Raw genomic sequence first — 27,520 nt, 5'->3', positions numbered from 1 at the left:
TGCTCACCACATTTTTTGTGGCCATTCCAGGGTTTTATTCCTCTTCTGATGTCTGCAAATCAAAATCAACGATCAAAATTATAAAGACCAAGTTGTCTAAGCCGCATTTAAATTTTTAAATTTCAATGTAAAAAAATTAATCACTGAATTCATAATCATAAATTCGTTGTCCGTATTGTTTCAATAATGAATTCGTTTCAAGATACTTAAATTTAATTCAATCGTTACATAACAATGCATATTATGAAAGTTTTGAACTACATTTAATCTCAAAAGTTGCTTGCTTCAAGCAATCTTTGTACATAGTCGGTATTTGAATTCATTTATGTCTCCTTATCAATTAAAACACTCACTATATGTTCAGTGGAATGAAAATGAAGGAATGTTTACAATTAATTATTCAAGGTCACTTTGTGTAATTAGGTTTTACTTTATCATGAATGACTTGTTCTTTAATGGCAGGAGTGACGAAGTAACACAATCTTTCCTTAGGTTCAATTCAGCAAATTCACCAAGGAGTCTCTATCATGTATCTTCTAATTGATAAAAAAAGCTAAAGATAATTCATAGCCATCCTAAAAAATAAAAGTCAATACAAATGAGTAATTACAGTTGGTATATTTGTAATACGACCCTGACAAATTATAGAATCAAGAATGTAAATTGATGAGACAGACCCGGAGGAGAGGAACTCAGGACTCATATTCTTTGAAATAAAGAATCATTGATAGAGTTGTTAGATGAGAGTTTAATCCAGGAGACGAATGCCCTTCACTTTAATAGTGAAAATATGCATTCCTAATGTCTCAAAATACGGAGTAGATGATGAGAATGGATGACTGAATAGAAGTAAATTCGATAGCTGACACACAGTATCGCAGAGATATAGAATAAGCGAAATTCTGTCGTAAGTCCCCTTTTTTAAATGTCCTAGCCTAGACCTAATTAGGGTTTGAACGTTGATTGATGAGGTTTCATTACACAACTAAATGGGAGTCGAAAAAAAACAAACAAGTTTTGTTCTAATCCCATGTCTCTAAGTGTAAAAAAGTTTGAGTAATAGCAAAAAAGACAAACGTTGTGCAATCTCCTCTACGTCAATGTCAGTGCCGAGAAGCTGCAAAAACTATTGCCTTCTCCATTTGAACTGCCAAGAACATCAAGAAGTCCATTACAGCCCCATAATATACAGGAAAGAAGAACCAAAACTTCTGTAGCAACGAACGATATATCAGACTTCTGGCTTGCCTCCTTGTAGCCCTCCACCAGCTCTGACCTCAACCCCCTAGACTTTGCAGTTCGGGGCGTCTTGAAGAAGAATTTAATATCCCTCCTCTCATTCAAATTTGGATTCGCTCCGAGCTGCCATCATGACATCGTGGTACACCACGGCGTGTCTAGCTTGTTATTGATTTTGAAAGAGCACATACTGCATAAAAAATATAGCTAAATATAGTATTTAAACAAATCCCGGATTGGTTTTCCGTTGTTATTTGTTAAATCCATGAGCAACAGTGATTCAAAAGTATTTTTTTAAAATATATTTAAATGAACATCCTCTGTTTCTAGCCCGTTTGATTTGATTGTACATAAATAATTGATATAAAATAATTAAAAAAACATTCTCAAATATTTACCTACGCCAACAAACCTAACGGAGGTTATGTTTTGCCCCTGTAGGTGTGTTTGTTAATAAGCAGGATTACGGCAAATCGATCAATTTTGTTCAGACTTGATACGAAGGTTATATATGGCTACGGTAAGAAACCATTGAATTTTAAGAGGGTCATTGTGAAGTAACTTTGGAACAAATTGAGATTTTAGTCGGAGATTTTGTGCTCTACCGAGACAAAGTGACAAATATTAACATTCTTATTTTGAAAAAATTAAAGCAGACAGATCCTTAAGTTGATTAATAAAGAGATTACTCAATATTTACTCAAAGCTTATGAAGACTAACACAATGATCATTGAATAATTATATCATTATATATCTTAAATAGACATATATCTTAATTATTTAGTCATATTTACATTGTTATAAATACAGGGCCCCAAAACAAAAATCCTTTAACCTCCAATTGAGATATGCTACTAGAATTGTAGAATTGAGACTACACCTTAAATTATGGTGTTTAACAATCTAATATTTTTTAAAGGGTACTCCCTTGACTTGGAGTACTGAATGCGTTATTGCTGTCTACAATTCTCATATTCAAGATTAATTATCCTTAATATAATTATAATATGCTGCATTTATAAAACTGTTTTGGATATTAAATTATTCGTCAATTGTTTAATTCGTTTATTTTAGTCTCAATGCATTTGTACAACACTGTATTGTATAAGGGAAAAAATGAAAGTGAAACAGTGCATAGGTTTAATTACAGAGACTAAAAGGCAAGGAGGAGACTAGATGGTTGAAATAACAACACAACAAAAATTACTTAAAAATATAGAATATAAATATACTTCGTATACGATTAGGGTTATGTATTTTTGTTTTAAAATAACTTTTATAATTTTTTAGAGCATAATTATAATTAAAATACCATGAACTATGGTTTTAATTAATAGTTTAGGTTTCTAGTTTAATCTAAAGAAAAATACATAACCATGCCCGAACTTCTATTAAATTATATTAGATGAATCTTAGTCAAAATACGTAATAACAATGAACTGCGCAAGAGATGAAATTAGCGCATGCACTGAATTTTAGACGAATCAGAATTAGAGATAAGAAAAAAACATTCTTGATTGATATACATGACACCTCTTTCCCTTATAGTCTCTTTAGGTTTAAGTAATCATACATTTTTAGTCAAGAGTGTAAATTCCATGAGCTCACTGGAAGCTGTTGTGAGAGATGCTTTATACGACCTGAGAAATGTTGCGTCTTGACGAGGGAGAGACACAAACTTATTTATAATAGGAGAGATCCAGGATGACCAAGAGACATGAGGAGAAGAATTCACGTGGAGGAATAAAGCTACACTGTTTATACGTTCATGTGTATTCTAACTATACTCTAATATATTTACAAAAGACGAAACTATTTATAATATGTAAAACACAGTACTTATAATACATAGACGAATATACAAGAAGATAAAACATGTAAGGAGATATTAAATACATAACATCACCCCCCCAAGCACCAAATCCATGGCGGTGCTTAAACAGGTTCCTCTCCATGAACAGCAGCCTATAGATCCGCTCCATCCATGTCCAGGCGCGGACAAAACATTCTTCCTTGTACTGCAAAACTTTATCTCCATAGACGTGCCGTGCTCTCAGCACGCGCACCGGAGAAAGGAGGACAATACTCCTCATAAAGGTTTTAAGGACCCGAGCACCTTGCTCGTCCCTGGGAGAAATAACATTCACCCTTGTTGAGGTTTTAAGGACCCGAGCACCCTGCTCGTCCCTGGGAGAAATAACATTCACCCTTGTTGAGGTTTTAAGGACCCGAGCACCCTGCTCGTCCCTGGGAGACATCTTGCTCGATGTACCCTCATCCAACTCTGGATGATCCAGAAGAGAGACCGTTCCACATCCATTAACCAATGATGTGAACGGGAGAGTAGGAACAGTAGAGAACCAAAATTGCGTAGGCATAAATCCATTTTTAATTATGTGGTCCCTGACCCGGACACACACTTCACTTCTTGAAAGTGACCAAGGTTCTCTTCCTTCCTCCACGAGGCCCAAACATAGGCACAGTCCATATTGCTCCGCCTTCTGCAGACGAACGAGCGTTCTCCCCATCGACGAAAAAGGGCTACCCAACTCCAACAGGGCTAGCTTCGCCGATGATCCCACAGCAGGGAGGTCACGTGATCCTGATCCCATCCTCGTCGCCAATGTTGCGTCTTGACGAGGGAGATTGTGTGTTGTGAGAGATGCTTTATACGACCTGAGAAACAAGACAAACGACAGCATTGTCATTGCACCGATGACAACCAAAGATAATTGTGAAGAGATAAATGTAGAGTCCCTTTTGAAACCAAAAAGGTTGAGGTCTACAAAGTGCCACAATTCATATGAATCACATGATCAGCCTTTTAATGATGCACTATGAAGTTGAAAGTAGAAATAGGAAGTGTCTTGGATCCAGATCCAAAGTACTTGTGTATGGTATAAGAAAAATTACATCGTCCGAAAAAATCCGAGATCTGAAACCCAATTCGGCTTCGGGTACCCAAACTTTTAAGGATAACAAAAAAGAAACCGAGGGATTTTCTGAATCTTGAAAGGTGAAAATTAAAAATCGAATATACACTTTATTAAACTTGATTAGTGATTGGAGCGACATCTACATAAATTGTTGCATTGGGTGGCTTTCTACAAGGCGTTATCTCCCACGTCGTTACTTTTATCGTATCATGCAACATCCCCCCAAAAAGAATCAATCGTCAATTTTGATGAAAAAGTGTCACAAAACGATGTATTTTGTCCATTAAATTGTAGACTTTAACAATAAAAATATAGTTTTTTCAATTTCCAGAGCCTTTTATTGACTGATAAAAAAAATATCCTTTATGACGCCTAAAATAGTCATTTTATTTGAAAAGCCAACAGGGTCTTTTGATATTTTTGCAGAGCTGTGATGAGTTCTAATTCAAAGACGGGTCATGTACTCATATAGTTAGATGTTTTTGAAAAAAATCTGATTAAATAAAAACGGATATTATAAATTGGAATACAATATTTAAATCTGAAATGTGCATCAGGAAAATAGTAGTAGAGATGGGTGTTAATAAAACCTTTCACTATCATTTTCCTTCTGCTTTTTTTTTTGGACATATACCTAGATATTTATGATGTCAATAAAAAATTAAGTAATTTTTATTACAGGGTCAACGTTACCGGTGGCGCCATAGAGAGGTATGGCCCATCCCGTCTTTGCTATTAAGATAGTAAGGACAATCGTTATGAAAATAGCTAATAGTAATACATGAATTTAAATCTATCTCAGACCAAGGTTAATAGAAATACAAGGTTATACCATAACGCGTGTATGACTGATGTTTGACTTCCACCACGCTTTTTAATATTGACATCATAGTGTATGTGTGGTTGCGTGTTTTGTCAAAATCTGTTTAATTTTTTCCCTAGCAGTCGCTACGATACATTAAAATAACGTTCTAGTAAAAGTGACGTCATAGACTTTAAGTGGTTGCGTGTTTTGTCAAAATCTGCCTATATTGCCCAGCAGTCGGTACGGTACATCGAATTAAAAATTATAGCAAGCCCGATTACATGATGGTCTAACCTAGTATTTCTAATAACATTGGCTCAGACATAGACTGAAAAAAAATATATATATATATATATCAAGTTCCTGAGGACGACTGCCACGAGCCAACACTATAATATCACAAAAGAGTTTATATATTGTATCACCAATGTTTAAATACTGATAATAATATGAAATCAATTCAAATGTATTTGGTGTTGGAGTATGACACATTGGGCAATAAGTCCCGGACCTAGATAGAAAAACAATTTTTTTTTTGCCAAAATTCCTTTTTATAGATCAATATAATCTCCTTTTAAAACGATACAATCATTCGAATGTTTCTCTAGCTTTTCGATACCACTGTTGTAGAAAGATTTATCGAGACCTTCAAAATATGCTTCAGTTTCGACAATCACTTCCTCATCTGAGCCAATTCTCTTTCCACAGAGCAAATTTTTGGGTTCTGAGAAGAGCCAGTTGTCGCTGGGGCCAGCTTTGGCGAATACGATAGGTGGAGTAGCAATTCAAAACCCAATTCGACCAATTTTACGGTTGTTTTTATTGACTTGTGACACGGTACATTGCCTTGGTAAAAGAACACCTTTTTCTTCTTCAAAATGAGGTCTTTTCTGTGTAATTTCGTCCTACAAACGATCCAACAAACCAATATAATAGTCATTGTTGATTGTTTTCCATGTTCCAAGTAGTCAATTAATAAAATCATATCCAAAATATAGAGGCCAAGACCTTCCCAGCCGATATTTGAGTCTTTGGACGGGTTTCTCCGTTTGCACACCACTCAGCAGACTGCCGTTTTGATTCTGGAGTGAAGTGGTGAATCCATGTTTCATCCATTGTGATGCCCCGACGCCAAAACTCCTTCTTATTTCGTGTGAACAGCTCTTTGAATCAATTGCTCGTTCTTGCTTTTGCTCTTGAGCAAAAGAGACACCCATTTGGAAAACCGCTTTTCCATACCCAAATGTTCGTATATGATGGTGTAAACACTACCTTTTGATAACTTCAGAGTGTCAACTATCTTTTGCTACTTCACTTTGCAATTGCCCATTATGATTTTCAGGATTTTTGAATGTTTTCCGGAATAACCGACTCATTTGGCCGACCAGAGCGTTCAGCATCATCGGTGTCCGTACGACCACGTTAGAAATCGGCAAACCATCGTTTGATGGTTGTTTTCGATGGGGCAGAGTCCGTTTAATATTTTTAAAGCCAAGTTTGGGCTTGAAGGACGTTTTTTCACATAAAAAAGCAATGATACATCAATACATGAAATTTCTTAAAATACATCGTTTTTAAGAATCACAAATGTAGCGTCACTTAAACCACTGTAATTTGATAAATAATCAACCAAACGTCATGACAATTTTGACAGTAACCTTTTGAATGGTTGTACTTCCGAAATATATATATATTTTTTTTTTGATTGCACCCTCAGGTAGTTAAGCCCGGGACTTATTGACCGATGTGTTGCCGTTGTGCCGTGATTATATACTTTTATCTTTTGATAATTTCACTCAAAATATGAGCATGCCAGAAATAGTCTTGTTTGTATTGTAAGGTCATTTGAGGGTGTCAATTTTCTTTAAATTGATTTAGCAGTAGATAAAACAATACAAATAGATAAATTCAATTTAAAAATGTAATTTTCAAATGGCTTTTATAGGTCACAAATACGGTATTTGAAAACTGAAACATTTTAAATATCAAAACAAAATAGAAAACCAAATTAACTGACCATCCAAAAATGAGACACTATAGTACACAAATTAAAATAATTTTATAAAATATTGACTGTATTCTATTTTTATACTTTATATTTACAAAAACAAAAATAATCTATTTCGATTTACTCTCTAAGAAGGTAGTTCCAATGAAATGTCAATATCACATCCCAAGAATAAAATTTCTGTGTTTCTATAAGTTTGAAATTGACTTTAATATAATAATTATGGTTAGCATTAAATAATTAAATGATAATCCAACTTTAAACTTCAAACTGTGAAGATCTCCTTGTCTTCATCAAAGCTCTACTACCTTATAGATCAATTGGATTATTGTAGTTATTAAGCTCTAAAAAGGATGGGTTATTTCGGAAGGGTCTTGAAACTATGTTTTCTTCCATTCGTTAAGATCTAAAATCCTCACAGTAATAGGAAGATGGTAAATTGCCACAAAGGAACGAGTTGATTCACTATCCCACATACAATCACAAAATGTGTAAAGATATAAACACACAAGATTGCAAGATAATTTACTCCCGAAGCTCACGGAGCGAAGAAGAGGTACGGAGTCGAAGCGAGCACAGTACAACCTATGATTGTAATAAATTAATTATTAATGTAGATAGATTATATAGATTATATATCACATTCACCAAAATCATGTAGACTTTGATGGACAAGGAAGCCATTATGATCTTAATCTATAACTCTAGTAAGTAGAGATTTCTATTTCTCTTCACGGCCTTTTGATGAAGAAATAGACTGGATATGAATGCCAATGATTCTTCGCAACGGAATGAAGCAGTAGTAATTCTGTGATTCCTTCTAAATGCTTTGAAAGGGGAGAAGGCCAAAATGTTCAAGGCAAATAAGAATGATACAATATTTGAATATTGCATGGATGATTGATACAATTATGATCTACACATTGATTATTTGAATAAAATTTACTATTATATAATTATTCTGTGGCACGTTATAAAGTTCAAGTGACCAGAGTTATATGAGTCATAAATATATAATAACCATGTAATTTTAATAGATTAAAATGAAATGAAAATATAAATGTATAGTTGATACAAAAGAATAATCAATTTTGACATTATATATTACATTTTAAAACGAATAAATTGCAATTTGTACAAGTTACAACTTCTACACAGTATGTATATGTATAAAACAATTTCTCCCCTTAAATTAAGGAGATGTCAGATAAATAACATTTGAGAAGGTGAGCGAGGTAGTAAAACATATCGTGAATTAAAAGAGGATCGAAGCAAGAAGTGAGTTTCAACTACTCAAACTACTTTTCGTCATATCCATATTCGGAGTATTGTTCTTGTATGGACTTGGATATTTGGGATAGAACTGCGTTGCTATTAAGACCACAATACCCCATGCAGATGTACACAGAAATAAGCCTAAAAATCCAGTACTTTCAATTAGAGGCTTACTGAGCATGCCCACCATGAGGTTGTTTAGGATATCTCCTGTAAAAAGGAGGGAATAGGCCATTCCACCATACCTAACAAAATAAATTGTAATCAATCCCCAATGCCCTGATAAAATTAACCTTACTTTTGACCAAAAGTTTGCGTACATACAGCAGGTTGCATTGCATATGTGCCTGGGAATGTAAAAAATAAAACCCATATAAAGATAGCAAACGTAATTTTCGCAGCTAATGGGGTTTCTAGAGAGCCACACAGTTCAGGATCTATGCTGGTCTCCGTGATTGTGGAGTTTATGAAATGTGTTTCATTCTTCGAGATTTCCATGCAACGCTGACTACTTGTTTGTTCACCTAGGAGGCTTGTAAAGTAAAGAGTTGCTGTAAAAACTGTCAACACAATGGCTTCAATTGACGCTGCAACTTTGTAGGATAGTTTATCCATTAAATATCCATAGAAAAGTCTTCCACTACAATTGAAAATGGAGCATACGGTTCCGACCATGGATAAAAAATGGTCATCATAGATAAATGTAAGTCCAAAGGTTTTGTAAAATCCTCCAATCACCTAAGTAGCAAATGAATTAATAATCAGTGATGAAAATCCAGAGTAGAACAGGCGCGTTAAAAAATAAGAAACCAAAAATATACATGGGAACCCCAACAATTTGAGGAATGTTTACAAGGAGATCATCCACAGTCAGTTGTTCCATGGGAGGAGGTAGAAAAGGAAATATACAGGGACAGATTACTCCAATATCGATCCACAACTCTACTCTAATCCCAACAAGGAATACAATTACAACTCTGCAACAAATCCTCAGGGTTACCCTCCTTCAATTTACATCACAGATAATAGTGACCAGTGATGTTAATCATCTGAATTTTTTAACCGGCCCGTTTTTTTTTGCAATTGGAATTTTCGTTTACGTAGAAGTTGTCATTATTATTTAATTCCTGAGTAGTGAACATCCTTTCCTAAATAGATTTAATTATATTAAAAACTTGACTGAATGTTCGACTCTGCTTATAAAAGAAACGAATGATTTGTAGCATAGTTATAATTGTGAGTCCTTGTTGGACTCAGAGTAGAATTGGGGATCGACATCGGAGTAATTCTAGAAAATCTCTTTTTTTGATTATTTCTCCCATTCTTCCCTCGGCACAGCTGATTGTCGATTATCTTATGAAACTTCTTGAAGGCTAAGCTGCTCTACTTCAAAACATTATTTGAATCGTTAGGGTTACCGTGTTGATTTTCGGTTTCTATTTTTTTAACATGTCCATTGTACATAGGATTTTCATCCCTAATAATCGCGAAAAAGATTATGTTTCATACCTGAGAAAAAAATTGAAGTGCGAAGCGTGAGATCCAGAGTAGATACAATTCTTTACTCTTTAAAATATCTATCCATGATTCATATATGGTGTTATTGTCTATATTTTGATCGATATCGTTGTACCATTCCTCACAAGGTTGCACAATAAGTAAGGCCCCCAATAAACTCATGAAAAAATAAATACCTCCAAGAAGTAAAATCAATTGAGGCAATCTATTCAGCAGAATGGGATTGGTAAAATAACCATAATCTTGGCCAGAGGATTCAATCTAAAAAGCAGTATTTAGGAAAGGTTAGTAAGGTTGGTTGTTCCTACGGAGTGGTCCATTAAAATCTGAACCCTTTGAATTTTAAACTTCAACAAGATATTATTTATTAATTCACAATAGAATTTCAACAAAAATATTAATAGATGTGTGTTTGAGCTCTCTTAATAATTAATGATGCCACTCATAGCCGTAATGATGGCTTCCAGGCCGTGGAGGAAGACCTAGCACCCGCTACAGATGTATTCCTTTGTCATGGCGTCCCAAATGCTGGCTGACAGTGGCTCTGAGAGCCTTGGGGTATGTAAGACAGACACTGCAGGCCTTTCACTTTACATGCATCCAAAAGGTGTAGTCCAGGGGGTTTATATCAGGACTTTAGGGATGCCAAACGTGTCAAAAAAGAGTTCAAAAGATTCTTTCAATGGATGAAAAGGGGTTCTTTTATTGCTGCTGTCGAAAGTGGGCTGTCCACCCTCACAAGGCTCTTTCCATCCAATTTCTTTATACTTCTTTGGACAGTCTGGTTCTTCTTCTCCAACGTTATGGGCTTGCTGACTGCCTAAACATTTGGTCCTAGTGACGTCCAACTGCTTAGAGTGTGCAAACAGAAATTTGTTGATCACATTGAAGTGTCATTTTCTCGACTAGAGACTCAGATTTTCTTTGTTTTGTAATGAATGGTTTATGCTTTAATATATCAAAATATGAATCAATTTCAATTACTCAACCCTTATTAATTATTGAATTAGTAAGTGTTCAGATTTCAATGGACCACCTGATATTAGAAGTGGGCGACATATCGAATCAAAATCGGAAAAAATGATATATTATACAAAATATCCAATATAAAATGGTATCGTTATCCGAGAAATTTTTCGGAAATTTCGGGACTTGGTCCAATATTTTATATTATACATTAATAAAAAAGGAAGGAACTGAAGATAAATTGTTGTTGAATTTTTGTAGCAAGGGAATGCTAACTAAAAAATTATCTTTAAAATTTAATTTTATAGATAATTTTTCAAAATATTTCATTTGTGTAAACAGTTCCGGATTTTTGAAATTTGTTCCAAATTTTTTTATTTATTGAGAATAGCTATAGATTTTTGAAATTTTTATCCAAAAAATTTTTTTTTTAATTTTTTTTCTGTATTTTGAAATATATTTGAAATTTAATTTAAAAAAAATGTATTCATAAAAATTTCATTTCGTGTGAACAGTTCTGAATTTTTGAAAATTTGTTCTAAATAATTGTATTTTTTTTCCCCACAAAATTCCCCCCAAAAAAAAAAAATATATATAAAATCTTGCAGACACCCCTTTCTGTTATGACCAGGGTTTTCGACAGACACGCTAGCCCACTAGTAAAAGGAAAACAGTTGGACTAGTGCAGGGTAGCCCGTTAAGGTACGTAATGCCATATATATCTACTTTATACATACACAGACAATTTTGGGTTCAAATCATGAGTATAACCTTTTGTCAACGTCGAATAGGCATTGCCAACAAATATTACGGGTGATTTTTAATTAAAATATATATATTTTTTAAAGGAAAATTCCGCTATATTCTACAACCTGTGTAGTTTAGAAATTTTTATGAACAAAAATGACATTTCTAAGAGCGGAACACTCTGTAAATATCTATGCCAGAACCAATCGATCTATTTAACATATGCCGTAAAGGGCTTTTCTTTCCTCGTATCTGATTAGACAAAAATGTATTGTGAAAGGGCTTTTCTTTGAATATAAGGCAATCAAATATCTCCTTATATAATTACTGCCTTTTTACTAAAATGTTACTAATAAATATTTACTTCTGATCTTTTTAAATAATGTATCCTGAGGATATAAATTTGTTGGGAAACTAGGCAAACCAATTTTGTTAAAAAATGCTCTTATGGATAACGCTACATAACCCATAAGGTACAGACGGTTTGATCCCCTGACATTACTAATGTCAGTTAGAATATAGAATATTTTTTTGTTAGCCTGACCTTGCTGAAAATAGCCTCTAGACGGTTTATTTGACACCATAAGGTACATGGACAAAACTTTGAATTAATGTACAGTACTATGTCAGGGACATCATAAGAAACGAAGACTAAAAAAAACTTGAGGTAAGACCCCACAAAATATACAGAAAAACCGTTTTAGAAAAAGCAAAAAAAAAAAAAAAAAAAAAAGAACGAGCTAGTTGTTCGAGCAAGACTGATAAAAAAAATGATGTCAAATAAACCGTCCAGAGGCCAGACCCAGCTGAGAGGGGAGTCAGGCTGACAAAAAAAATAATCCATTTTCTATGAGACATAAGAAATTTCAGGGGGTCAAACCTTCTGTTCCTTATGGGATAAAATCTTCCTTGGGAGAATTTTGGACTATATGTAGGATATTGAATTTTTTTTTTCATACCAAAAAATTCTCCGGATTAATGTAATTGGTTTGTATCTGATTGAATATAAAGGATCCTCCTCCATATCCACTCACAATTACTCCAGAAATAAGTGCCTTATGTTTCGGGAACCATTTCATGGCCGTTGTGATTGTGGGAATAAGTGCAAGGTTCTGTCCTAAAGAGGAAATAAATCCATAAGTAGCAGCGACCATCCACAGCTCTTTTTGGATAGTAATGTGAGTAACTATACAACCCAGACTACGAATATAGAATAGGGACATGCTTATTGATCATGGTAAAAGTTGAAAAAATATATTTTTTATAATACCTGAACACGATGGTGCCGATGAGAATCGAAACATTTTCACCAATTTTAAGAGTTATATATCCTATAACGGGCATTGTGATACCTTGGGTCATGCCATAGGTAGACTGGACTACAATAAAGTCCGAGTAAGTTATATTAGGTGATCCATTTTGCCTCATGTAGGAAGTCATATAAGTCATGATGTTCCCAAAGCTGTAATATGATCCCAATACGATCATTACTAAAATTCCTCCAAACAGAGAAATGAGTCCAAAAATGGGTATTCCATAAATTGTTTTTTTCTTCCATTCTTTATTTAATTCAATGCAACTAAAAGGACATTTCATTTTGGAGCAATAACCTGCAATTTTAAATATAAACACATGTATGCACCATTAAACACAAAGACACACAAACAAAAATCATTAACAAAAGAAGGCAATGAATAACACTGATTTATAATCTAAGACTTACATTCAGTGTTCGTAAAGTAGTTTCTAAGTGTTTATAAATTATAGCTATTAAGTTCTATTAATTTATGAAACTAGAAAGTTAATTCATTAGTTAAGTTTACTTCACAAATTTCAAATGTGCTCTGTAGTCTATATAATCACTATTCCCAAACATCTCCGAAACATAAATTATTATGTTGTCTAGAGCATAGCCACTAGCCATGATAGTTCAACACTTAGTCTTGTGAATAGTCAATATCATCAAACATCAGTAACAAGTATAATGTTGAAGTAAGAGGTTCCTTGTCTTGTTGTTACTCGGTTATGAGATCAAAATTATGCTCAGAAACTTATGAATGCATATCCAAGAGTTAACTTTTAATTCATTTCATTTGTTGTTCATCTTGTTAAATATCTTATACTAGTTAAAGATTAGCCGGCGTTGCTCGGGCCAAGGAGGGCGAGGAAAATCACATTGAAAATGGTCAAATTAATTGATAAAAATAAAAAAAATAATCAGAAAATAATTCTATATACTACATATGTCAAGGTTAATAGGTTAAATACTAACCTTGACATATACTAATAATTATAATATGAATGTTTCGTTCTTGTCTAAAAAAATCCTGATAAAATATTCTTATTATTGCCTCTTGTAACCTTAATAGTATTAGTATGAATATAAAAAAAATAATGCGTCAATAACATACCAACATATATGCATCTAAAAAATTGTCTAGCTGAGAAGTAAATTTTTGATTTACTTCAAAAAATTCCGAAGTCGACATTCGCGAAGAAAATTATAAAAAAAATTTTTGCGCTAATTTTGCAAAAAAAAAAAAATAGCATTTATTGGAATTGTAAAAGAAACACAAACCTACCAATATTTTTTCGTACTTGCAAAAAACAAAAAAGTTAAGAAGAATAATGCTGTTAAAAAATAACACTCGATAACTGGTTCATTTTTGCAAATATTGCAAAAATTATGCAATAGAATGATCCGGAAATTGAAAATACACTGACCAATGGGAAGAGTCGGCATTTTTTAATGGAAAAAGCATCGTTTTATGGCATTTTTTATTAAAAAACTGAAAATTGACGTTTGATGCAAAAAAGGAAAAAAAAGTTAGAAAAAATGGAAAAAAATATTCAGAAAATGACAGATATTTCAGTTAAACATCATTTTTTATTGGGTAAATTTATATGCAAACGAATCTCCAGACAAACTTTAGACCATTTACTAATCCCATATTCCATTGAAAGAGTATTTTTTTTTGCACCTGAAATAAACGAAATTGCAATTTTCACCGATTTCTTGTTTAGCCCATAACTTTTTTGATTTTGAATAAATTTAGAAAACGTAGTAATTCATATAGCTGCTTTCGAAACGTCAATCACTTATTGATAAATAACTCTACCGCATATCTAGTCTCCTCGAGCTGAAAAAACAGTTTTTGTGTTTTGGGTATAGCATAAACCCCCTTACATGCCCTCCCCAAAAATTGACACACTCGTTTTAGTCTGTCCCACCTCAAATGAGGTACCCATGCAAAATTTCAGGCTCCTATGTTCAATGTTGTGGGAACGTATGAAGGACATCTACACACACACAATCTCTCTTTTATATATATACAGATTATAAATATTTTCTTTACATAAAAATAACTAATATAGAAAATATTGTAGTCGGAGTCAGCTCTCTCTTGCTATATTTTCTTTATTTCCTCACTATTGTCTTTTCTTTTTTTCCTAAAAGTAAGTCCTCCCCAAACCTTTTCATCATTCCAGAGTCCCTAAAAGTTTTTTTAACAAGGGGTTGGGGGGCAGTTAATTAATAATATTCGATAAGTTAACACCACAACGCCCTATTAAATAATGAATAAGAAGGACCAAACGCAACAACCGTTTTTCCTTTTCCAATTTCAAAATTTAGTTTTTTTTAAAATACACAAATCTCTTTTTTTAATTATCATTAATGATGAAAATCTTGTGCAAAATGGGCATGTTAAAAAATAAAAGAACATAAAATCAACATTGTAAGCCGAACAATTTGAAGAACGTTTGGAAGGAGAGAAAGAATAATGCTCATGACGCTTCATTAGATCATCACCAATCCGCTGCCACAAGGAAGGAAGGAGAAAAGGATATAAACAAGGACATTTGCCAGAATTACTCCAATGCCGATCCTCAATCCATACTCAGAGTCAAAAAATACTTACTGTGCAACAAATCCTCAGGGTTACGCCCCGTCTTATATGAGCCCACAATAATATTCAATCTGGTTTTGAATATAATTAAATCTATTTAGGAAAGGGGGTGTTCACTACTCACGAAGTAAATAACAATGACATCTGCTAAGGGGGGGGAAATCATTAATTGGACTCCCACTTCTAAAATAACGGGCTAGCTAAAAAATACACGGGATTTTTATCACTGGTTTTCATCAATGGGTCATGAGCAAACTAAGAAAAATATATTGTCCACATGGCGATGGGTTATTCATATTGGACAAGACTCATGGATTAACGAACAAGCATTAGCATAATATATTGAATTTTTTTTTTTGAGGGCCTGAAACCTTTCCATAGTGTTGCCCCTAACTATACGTACTGCAATGAACTAAATTAGATAATTACATGAGTACATTTATGTTTATTTTACAAATGTTAATGAAGTGAGAGCCGAATTCTCCTTCTACATTGATATGAATGAATATATAGAGTTATAATATTCATATTCTTTGATAAATATCACTAAAAGCCATTATTACAAACGTAGTTACATATTCAAATGTCATTGTATCATACTAGAAAAATAAAAATAGACATAAAAATCCCTCAAAGTCACTTGTTATGTTTCTCATAACTTGGCTTTGGAAGAATGAATTTTTGGACTTTTTTTTTAAAGGAAATCAAAAAATTAATTTTTCGAAAAAAAAATTCAAAATATTAAATTTTTTGGAAAAAAAAAATCATAATCTACAACTATTCTTAAAAATTATATTTTTTTCGAAAAAATTTCAAAAAAACATATTTATTCCAAAAAAATTAAATTTTTGGAATAAAATGTGAAAAATCTATTATATCTACAGTCAAAAAATGAAGATTTTTTTTTGGAAAAAAATCTTAATCCAAAGCTGTTTACAAACAAAAATAAAATCCTTAGTTATTCACAAAAAATTAAATATTTTGGAAAAAAAATCAAAAATTCATATCTATTTATTCAAAAAATGTATTGTTTTTGGAATTTTAAAAAAAATAAAATATTAATTTTTTAATAGAAAAATTTAAAAATCCATAGCTATACACAGAAAATTAATTTAAGTTCCAAATATTAAAGTTTTGAAGCAGAAAATCAAATATTACATTTTCTACGAAAAAAAAAAATCTTTTTTTTTTTTTTTTGGGGGGCTACAGGGTGTCGAGTACCCCCATTTTTGATTAGTGCTCTTTTGCAGAAAAGTATTAATTATATTCATTAATGATCATTACATAAATACAACACTGTGGTTTGAATTTTTACCGTTGTAGTAATTTAAATAAATTATATAATAAATAAACACGCCAGTAACTTGAATGTAGAAATTGTTAATCACTTCTCCGTTATCAATTAATTCTGATTTCAACATGATTGATTACACAGTGAAACAATTACGGGGGAATTTTGTACAAATGAATTCAAGACAACAATTAAATTTATCTATAAGTGTAGAATCCAAAACGGATCTCAGTTTTTTCTCAGTCTTCTGAAATATCTGAGATTATAGTAATTTGGGACTATTATCGTTCAGAGTCATTATAAACCCTTAAAAAAATCCCCAAACTAAAATTGGGATGGTTAAAACTTATATAATAACCATGTTTTTATTATTAAAAAATGTTATAATTAATTCTGTGTCATGTTCTGAACTCGATATATTTCCATTTTCAGGATGACAAATGATGAAAAACGACACTCTTCTATAGACCCTTATAACTTATTCATAATACATAGTGATGAGGAATATCATAGATTATATAATAGATAAATATCCAATGTATAACTTAAAAAAAGATTTATTTAAAAAATATACATTTCCGAGGGTTTTTGTTCCATTTTGTAAAGACCCCATTTTTTATAGGGGGTGTACAAGCAAATAGTCAACATTATCATCATATTTTTCCCGATTGAAATGTCAATTTGATAACATCATGTCTCATAAAAGGTAGATCCAGGCAATCGAAGGAAGATTAATACTTTTAACTTGATCTTCAATATTAAGAGATGTTCGAATTCAGATTCCAAATTCCACAAGGGATGACGGAAGGAGAATTCTTCCGAGGAAAACTACCAGACCTCATAAGGGAGTAGTAGAGTGAACTCCTTCCTTGGATTTGAGATAACAGGATCGAAAAAATAAAGCAAACCATGCACAATGAGTAGATAATTTTAATATTTTAAAATGGGATCAATTAAAAAATACAAAATGGAATTCGAATCGTTGTCGTGTTTATTAACTACTAACAATACTAATACAACGGTAAAGATTCGAACTATATTTGAACCACATGCTTCTGTGTTGTTTTTAGATGATGAATACAAAAATATTTTCAGAAAAGTAACACTAATTAATTTAGCTATATGCATACATCCTACATACTCAAGGAACAATATCGATTTAGCATCATGAATTAAAATATACTCTCGTATATATCAATATATGTATTCAATGATGCAAATCCAGTGTAGAATGGGCATGCCAAAAAAAAAGAAACCAACAGTCAATATGGTAAGCTGACAATTTGAAGAATGTTTTGGAGGAGAGAAAGAATAACGTTCATGACGTTTCTTTAGATCAGCTACAATCAGCTTTGACAAACGATATCAACTAGGACCTTTGCTAAAATTACTCCGATGTTTATCCCTAATTCTACTCTGATTCCAACAAGGACTTAAAATCCTTACTCCGCAACAAATCCTTAGGGTTACGCTCCGTCTTTTATGAGTACACACTAATGTTGAATCAGGTTTTGAATCTATTTAGGAAAGGAATTCAGGAATTAAATAATAATGACAACTACTAAGGAAAAGAAAATTCCTTCTTTATATTACCAATTACAAATTAACCGGCCAACTAAAAAACACACCGGATTTACATCATCGAAAATATATGAAATATCATTTTTCGGCAAAAATTTCCCAAATGACCCTTTGTTTAAATGTCCGTTTCACAAATTAACCTTCGGGGAAATGTAATTTGGCAATTTTTTTTTTTGGCTAAAAGTTCACTCACGGTATAAAAACGGTATTTAAAATGAGTGACCTCCCTCAGGCATTTAGGTCAACCCCTATATTAAAAAAAAAGCAAGTACATTTAAGTAATGACAAACGAATGTGATTATAGATGAGACATTAGACCATAGAGAATGAAATATTTTAAACCTATTCAAAAATTTATTAGTTTTTCAAGATTAAATGTCAAAAAAAAAACTAAACTAAAAAATGATTATTTTGGAATAATACTTTTTATTAATAATATAAAAGATATATTATTCTGATGTTCAAACTGCTATTAGAAAAATTAATTAAAATAAGAAATTGGGGTATGTGTATAATCTTTCGAAAATATTATTATCTTTTCCCCAAAAAGTATGTAAATATAAGAGAATAAGTCAAAAAGTTGGCTACAGAACGTCAAACGACGAAATGTCGAACGGACAAATATTAACCAGAAAATAATAGATTTAAAAAATTGAGAAATAGTATCTACGACATTTCACTCAAGACATTTCCCGCCCATGATATTTACCCCACCACCCTACATAAACTAACTTTAAAGAACCCTTGTAAACTCTAATTTATACCTCAAAATGTAGGGCTATTCCGATTACCGCCGGACCCCAAAATGAGATGGAACGCTCCGCTGTAAATTAAATTACTTTGAAGGGTCCCTCTCAACAATCCAAATTATTTCACGAAAGTTAATAGTTATAACGTTAATACATATTAAATATTTTTATTTATTTTCTTATACATATAAAAAAGGAGACCCCTCACCCCCCCATGTAAACAACGCAACGGTAATGGTCCCTCAACTCTCCACCATCATTTATATCCCGAAGGTTAGGAAGTTTTCATTTATCACTGGGTTCCAAAAAGGGATGATCGTCGTCAGATAAGTTACCTTCAAACGCCACTACCAGCACCTCAATTTATATCCAGGATGTTGGAGCTGCTTTTAGGTAACGCACGTTGCCAAAACGAGATTAAATCCGAAATAGCCTCAAATTCGTGGGTCATTAGGGGTGTAAATGAAATTAATAAGCAGAGCAGCCGCTTCATCTCAACTGAATATCCAGACAATGAGACATGTCTTCAGAACAAAAAAACCAGCTGGAGCCATGGCCTTGGGCGTTGTAGAGCCTGTGCTCACATTTTGTGGAGATGAAGGAGCGGCTCAATGCAGATGCTCCCCTTGGGCAAGATAAAAGTTCGGGGACACTCATGACAGGGCTCTATGTTATCGCACTGCTAACACTCAGGCTTTCCTATGAGACAACTTTTTGGACTTTTGGGACCTCAACATGTAACCATCCTCCTCTCCAGAAGCGAGCCCCAACGACTACTTTATCTAGGCACATCTAGAGAAGAGGGACGACACTAATCCTCACAGGAGTGTACAGTCTTTAGAGGCTTCCATCAAGGAGTGGCCTAAGCTCGATTTTGACTACATGGTCATAGTCCGCAAGGGATTGAGGCAATTATTAAAGCTGAGGGATCACGCATTGAATAAAAGCTATCCCTATCACTATTTTCAGATGATTTTGTTAGATAATATCCTCACAAAACCTCTCGTTTAAGTATTACTCTAGAAACATTGAAATAAAGATAATGTGTACTACTAGATAAGATCTACCTTGTATGTCTTTTGATTTGAAAATTTTGATGTGATCAGAAAATTGATCATCTTTAACCAAAATAAGTTTAGAAATGGGGTGAAGGATGTGTTAGATCAAGTAATGGGTGTATTATTAAATAGGACAGGTAGAATTTCAAAGGTTCTTGATGGGGATGTCAAAAAAAGTTGAAAATATTATATGACGTCAACTTTTATTTGATTCAATCTTTCTACTGGACATTGAATATAAATGAACTGGAACCAATGAATCATTTGAATCATGCCCAAGTTCTATATTTTATGAAATTGTTAATTTGGAGTGGTTAAAACTTCCAATGATAAATACGGCTTCTTTTAAAAGAAAAAATATGTCAGAGTGCAATATATCATACTAAGGAAGGGGGTTTCTGACCGCCTATCTATGTACATTGTACAACCGAACTCAAAATTAATCAGGATGTCATCTAAGAAAATCATTTATGTAATACATATTATTTAAACTACTTGTTATGATAGTATCATGGAAATTTGATAGCCTTCAGCAATATTGAATCTTTTTGTAAAAAAAAAAAAATATATATTACTAATTCTTTCCCATGCTTCATAAACAGTTTATCTTATGATCAGTTATCCAACTATGTATACATTTGATTTTGAAACTCAACATACATTTGATTTTGAAACTCAACATACATGTAATTTCTATTACTTCAGCCACTAGCAATAAAATTTAAGATGGACCACTGATACTTCTTTGATTTGATTTAGAGGTCAGTATAATGTTTCTGATCGTTGGTGTATTCGAAGTAGTTTGTTGTGCTACATTTTTTTTTTTTTTAATAAATAAAAAATCTTCTGTGTCACTTGAGAAAAGGAAATTTTGCAATTCAGCAACATAACTTCAATTTGAAACTTCTGAATCCCTTTACAAATACAGATTGTCCTAAAAAAGAGTTGTTTTTCAAATGGTTATAAAAGTTACCAAAACGCTTTTTGAAGACTGAAACTTTTCAAACATAACTTTATCATCAATATGCAATAGAAAATATAGCTAACAGATTATCCTGAAAATGGGTCACCCAAGTATACACGTTAAAATACAAATTTTGGAAGATGTCTACCTTTTTTCTGACCTTTAATATGACCTTAAAACTAAACTTTATTAATTTAAAATAGTATAAAGTTATTGCTTCAAGAGTAAAAGGGCTTGAATTTTTTTATTCACCAAAATACTAGCAAGATATATAGTCATTGAATAAAAAACCCCGAAAATCAACACGGTAAACCTGACAATATGAAGATTGTTTTGAAGGAGATCAGCTACAATCAGCTGTAAGAAGAGCACAGGGGGAGAAGTAAATAAACAAAAACTTTGACAAGAATTACTCCGGTGTCGATCCCCAATTTTACTATGAGTTCAACAAGGAATTACTATTATAACTCTGCAACAAATCCTTGAGCTACTCTCTGTCTTTTATTAGCACAAAAGGATGTTCAATCAGGTTTTGATTATATTTGAATCTATTTAGGAGAGGAATTAAATTATAATGACAACTACCAAGGAAAATAAAACGCATTTTTCAGATTACCAATTCCAAAAAATGGGCCAGCTAAAAAATTCACAGGATTTACATCACTACCTATACCTAAAGAGGGGATGTGTGTAAAGAAAAAACTAATTATAGCATTTAGAAAAGGAAAAACGGTTGTTGCTTATACTCTTTTCTTCTTATATGTTCATTATTTAATTGGTCATCGTGGTGTTTACCCCTCTCTCTCTCTGAAGTAAGCATTCTCGCCTATATTTGGTGTAAGCGATGCATAATTAAATAAATATATATGAATCTAAATGCTATTGTAAATGACGAGGGTCCTCCTCTTTATAGTAGTAATTCGTTGTCTCTCTACAAAATCATAAAATTAGCAGCTGATATTTACATGGGTCGTAACTCATATGTAGCATATGTCTCGCTCCCGCCTTCTCCTCGCACTCGTACAAAAAACAAACCATCTCTACATATACAATATACCCAAAAAAATACTGAAAGGAGGGAGCCTGATGTTAACAAGAAAGGATAATGCAAAAGAAATGGCAGGGAATGAGAAAAGGCGGTTTTTATTTTTCTGGCTACTTTTATTCCATAAGAAAGAAAATGATGCTCTTGTAAACATAAATTTTACCACTTTTTCTCAAAAATTTCACAAAAACAGGTCATGTTATAATTGCTTAGAATCTCTCGTTTAATTTAAATGAACATTTAATAGCAGTTAATGCATTAGTGAAGCCGATATAGCCTCTCAAAGATGACAAAGAACGGAATAAAAGTGGATGGTGGTATGATTAGTTTCTTAACTGGCTCATCTGAAACGAAGTTCCTACTTAATAATATTCTTCAATTCTTTTACACCATCATTCTGTTGATTAGTTATATGTATATTATCATGAGTTCCCCGATTTCATCTCCATCTATTAGCGATATCTCTGAGATCCGACCTTCTGAACATGGAAATGTAAAATTTCGCGATGTGGATGTGGAAGAAGGAAATGAATTAAAAGATCCCTCGAAAATGGTTGTTCTTGTTTTCTGGGAACTTTTAGAAATAAAATTCCTTGTTTTAATTGATTTAGCCATGAACACGTTTCTTATAGGCGAGATCAGTGCTTAGAAATATCTTTTATTTCTCCATTGAATCATGAAGCCTATGTGTTAAGACATTTTGCTGCCCTGGATAAGGAAGATCAAAAGACCTAATTCCAAATTAGTAGAAAGAGAGTTTCTCCTTTTAGCTATGGGGAGATCCCCAATTCAGGGACTATATACTCATTATTTAACCTATTAACGTCTAGGTGGACCGTTTGATCCTGCTTCAAAAAATGCTTATAAATATAAAACTAGCCGTTTTCTAGTTCTGTTATTTGACTGAACATGGCTTTGGCCGTCAATAGATGCACTTTGATTAGGACCTCCCTTTTCTTTGCTAGTTGTAATTTTTCCTAGATAAATAAAAAAAAAGATATATGGGTTCTACGGAAAACGTTGCAAGGTTGTCCCGACTCAAGAAAAGTATAAAAAACCGTCCTCATTGGAAAAAAGTAGTCTCGAGAGATGATGTACCCTCATCAGTCCCTCCATTTCTGGATCAGAATGAAGAAACAACGGATGATGCGTCCCCAACGGATTATTTAAAAAGTTCCATTCCTGTTAATGTTCTGGACAATATCTGTGAACAATGTTTATTTAGCCCAGGTAGATCGGAATAAGCCTATAACGTTGAAATGGGATGAACTGGAATAGTGGTTGGGAATAGCTTTGTAGATATTTATTCTTTTGTGGAACAGAAACAATCTCAGAAAAAAAACCATCTTGGACATGCAACAATGTCATTGACAGGGCATGACATGAGACTAGATGGAATCGACCATTTACCAGAAATAGCTCAAAGCAGAGGTTTATGCTAATACCCTGGATGTAAGGGCAAAATTATTATGACTTGAGTAAAATGTAAAGTTCACTTATGTTGTGATAAGAACAGAATTGTTTCCTTCGGTTTCATACAAAATAAATGCGGTTATTTTTGTAGTATCATTAAGAAATAGTTTCTTATTATACAAAAATATTGTGATAGGTCATATCCATTTAAATTTGACCAAGAGATTATCGGGTCAAATGTGAGTTTTTACAGTTTCTATTAAAAATGGATTACATTTTATTTTTTCATGTAACATAGTGCATTAATAGGATTAATTGAGTAGAGTCATGTTATGTGCCCAAATGAACCATTCATTTCGGTTTCAGAGGACTCTATGGCCCCATTTCATTATTTTTGCCATAAATATATCTATAATCCAAAAGGGAGTCACAATAGTTTCATTTGGCCTTCAACAATAGAAAAAAGTAATAAAAAAATTATCTTCAACAAAATAATTGGGGGTTAAAGGGTTAAAGAATGGGTTCAAACTAAACCATCATAAATTGACTGGAAATCTATCTAATAACCTGTACAATCAAAATATAAATAAAACGAGAGAAGGTATAAAACATTTTCTGGAGAACCCAATGAAAGATCCTTTTTGTGCCGGGAAGAGTTGCACCTTATTATGATCTCAAAGCCATACGTTTCCCATGTAAGGGGAATAGGAAAGTTGTATATCATAAATATAAACAATCAAGTTTGAATCAAGGATACGATAAATATTGCAGTAGACAAACTTTCATTCGTCATTGGAAATCTGTGTTTCCCGATTTGGGTACAATCGGGATGTTTGTTATATTTGATATGATCAATCTCAAGAATTGGTCTTGTTTTTCAGAGAATCTCTAACAAATAACCCTTTGGTTGATTGGACATTGAATATCAATGAAAGTATGAAGGAGCACTTGTACCATGTCCAAACTGAACATAAAGATTACAATTCGAGGGTTGAATACGCCAAAAATCATGAAGAATCTGTTATATTATCAACTATGGACTTTTCTGAAGCTAAATCAATTCCTTACACGTCAATACAATTGGGAAAAAGTTTTCCCCAATGTATATAGTTTCTCTTTCATGTATATTGAGAATATTAGGAACGTCCAATATATATATGTTTGAAGACCTGAACAGGGTTTGTTTGTTTTCTAACGTTCTCAGTCTATATAATCTTATTCAAAATATTTATAGGAAACATGTAAGAAAGGGTCAAATTGTGTAGCATCTTTCTTATACCAAGAACTACAGAGTATAAGTGCAACTCTGCGTCTTGAAATTCAATGTGAGAATCGTGGCTAAGAAATGTTTACATGTTTTTAAATTTCTCCACTTTCCACATTTGATTTTCCGTGACATAGGCCAGAACAAAATTACATTATAATGGCGTTTGTGACATACATGGTTATTTGTGGTACATTTGATGAAATTTCTATTCACTTTCTTGCTGAAAATCATTCAAAGTTTTTGCCAGACCGCAGCTTCGATGTCATTTCAAAATCATACTATAATCTGCAAAAAAATGATTGCTATCTACTTCCCACCATAACGATTTCATTTATCCGTCAACTTCTTCTCGTAGAACATCTATCAATTTAACCGAAGATAGTAAATCAATTTTATCTATAGCAACGAATTATTTGGTACAAGATATTTCCTCATTATCTTTGAGTAATTTATTAGAAAGTATTCCGTTCCCTTATTTTTATAATTTTAATCAACTTATTTTCTGTTATAAGGTACATGATGTAACTTTGATACCACAAATACGGATTTAGCAACATCTTTTAATCCGGATCGAAAACTTCCAGATGAATCAGAAAATAATTTGTTTAAATCACGAGGAATAGAAAAGAAAAGCTTGTTATGTGATTTAATTAATTTGCTCAGTATTTTATAAATAGAAACCAAACGTGACCACTATTTACTTTTAAAATAGAGTCGCAATGCTTAATTAACTAATTGATTATAACAAAATAACTCTATTTTTTTAAGCAAATAGTTAAATTAAATTAATAGATAATATAACAGTATAATAATTAATGTTGTAGTATCTAAACTATGAGATTGATAACTTTTTATTACAAATTATAAGACTATCTCCTTCTAATATTCCCAATCCTTAGCAATGTGATCCTCTCATTTAACTAATTTATGCTGCAATTATATGATGCATGTTTAATTAACAATCTGGATGTGCCAAGTCAGTAAATTTGTATTTCGAAAAGAAAGACATTATACCCGATTAAATACCCATTATTCATTTGTAAGATATGTAGAGGGGGAGAAATCATTTTCTGAGTTTACAAATTTGCAATTAGGTGAAATTCATACCTAATTAGGATCTCGTTGTTTAAGTTAAAAAGTAATTCATCAAACATTATAAAATTATATTTTCAACTATCTATTTACAAATTTATATATAACCAATGGAAGACTAAAATTATTTAAGAATTTAACTCGGAAATTTAAATTATATTTTAGAAGTAAGTAATGACTAAACATAAATACAATTGTAGTTTTTGAAAAACTACACATTTTAAATTATATTTTTTGTAAATTCAATAGTCATAGTTTCAAATCTTGGGTCAAAACACTTTGATTTATGGGAGTTTCGTTATTATTATAATATTTATCAGAGATAAAATATTAGTATGTCATAATCCTGAAAGAGAGGATAAATGCAGATTACAGAAGATATTTTCTTCTAGCATTAGAGGATATTATTTTAAGTTAAAATCATAGGATCCTGGAAGATGCAGTAGTATGCAAATACTATGAGTCTAAATAATTAAGGCTAATTAAAAACTAATGTTACTCAAGTAGAAACTTCTTGTCGACAGCTGAATAGAATTCAGCAGAAGTGGGTAAAAGTCCTTATAATGTAAGTCCAAGCCCCTCAATATTTGATAATATTTCTTTTGAGAACATTTCAAGTCCATAATTATAATATAGGGTCCATACATAGAGTTTAGGCTTTTCTTGATTTCAGTATAAACTAGCTTTCGAGTCACTAGTCTTAGCTATAGAGTCCAAGGTAAGTCTGGAGTCTTTGATTATGAGATCAAGTTGAGTCGACAGTCTTCAAAATAAGGACTCAAGTCCAACTCGAGTCCCGGGTGTCCCTCTGACATTCAATTAATTCACAACATAATGAAAAGACACAAATTAGCAAAATTGAGCAATGGATTTGAGTTTCGGTGGAGGTGAAGTTTTTACTCTTGTTCTTATTTTTAAAGTTTTGTTCTTCGTCTCACTTAAAGAAGTGCCTCCTATTAAATATGGGAGTACCAATTTACATAGCTTAGTTTTTATTTACTGGGATATTTTCGTAATAATTAACCTTAAATATCGGTTCGTAGAGTAGAATAATTGAAATATTTCGTTAATATAAATTGTAGAATAATAAACAATGAAAATAAAACTGTCCTTGATTTGTTTTTAAGGGGGAGAAAATCGTATTCTTGTGTTCATCACACAAGTAGTGTAAACCAATGCAATCAAAATGTATATAAACAATAAAAATGAAACTTACAATTGCTTGGCGTATTTGTCAGAGTATACAAATTACTTATAATGCGTGTTGAATGATGTTTTCTTAAGGTAAATAACTAAAACTTCAAAGAGAGGATAATCAATATATAATTCTCTGAACAAGAAATGAAGAACTACGTGTCTATCTCATATATTTTATAATATATCGTTTATAGGATTTTGTTTAAAAAAAAACAACATATTAATAATACAAAAAAAACAAAAAAAAAACATGTGCTGATACGCGCCGTATCTTTTATAGTTAACCTTCCTACTATGAAAAATGAGCGCAAGCAGAAGACGAGCGCAAGACATATCGTATTACTGAATTAAGACCCCGGTTAATATCAGCTGCGTGTTATATGATTTTAAGGTAGAAAATGAATTACTGCAATAGAGAGAACTTTCTACATTTAGTATTAGTGTAGGGAAGATATCATAG

The 27,520-nt window shown here is 32.4% G+C and overlaps 1 protein-coding gene across 1 annotated transcript; it reads right to left on the bottom strand.

Annotated features, from left to right (window-relative positions):
* Nucleotides 1–8,074: 8,074 nt before the first annotated feature.
* On the bottom strand, nucleotides 8,075–27,324 carry LOC121123120 (apicoplast pyruvate carrier 1). The gene is made up of 6 exons (XM_040718232.2): nucleotides 27,080–27,324; nucleotides 12,766–13,105; nucleotides 12,455–12,695; nucleotides 9,774–10,043; nucleotides 8,563–9,002; nucleotides 8,075–8,509 (listed from the first exon to the last, which is right to left on the bottom strand). The coding sequence occupies exons 2-6, from the start codon at nucleotides 13,089–13,091 to the stop codon at nucleotides 8,275–8,277; spliced, it is 1,512 nt and encodes a 503-aa protein (XP_040574166.1). The 5' UTR covers nucleotides 13,092–13,105; nucleotides 27,080–27,324; the 3' UTR covers nucleotides 8,075–8,274.
* Between the last annotated feature and the right edge of the window lie 196 nt (nucleotides 27,325–27,520).

This window comes from Lepeophtheirus salmonis, chromosome 8 (genome assembly GCF_016086655.4).
Source record: "Lepeophtheirus salmonis chromosome 8, UVic_Lsal_1.4, whole genome shotgun sequence".
NCBI classification, from domain to species: domain Eukaryota; kingdom Metazoa; phylum Arthropoda; class Copepoda; order Siphonostomatoida; family Caligidae; genus Lepeophtheirus; species Lepeophtheirus salmonis.
Note: the sequence above shows the minus strand (reverse complement) of the source record. Positions and strands in the feature narration are given on the sequence as shown.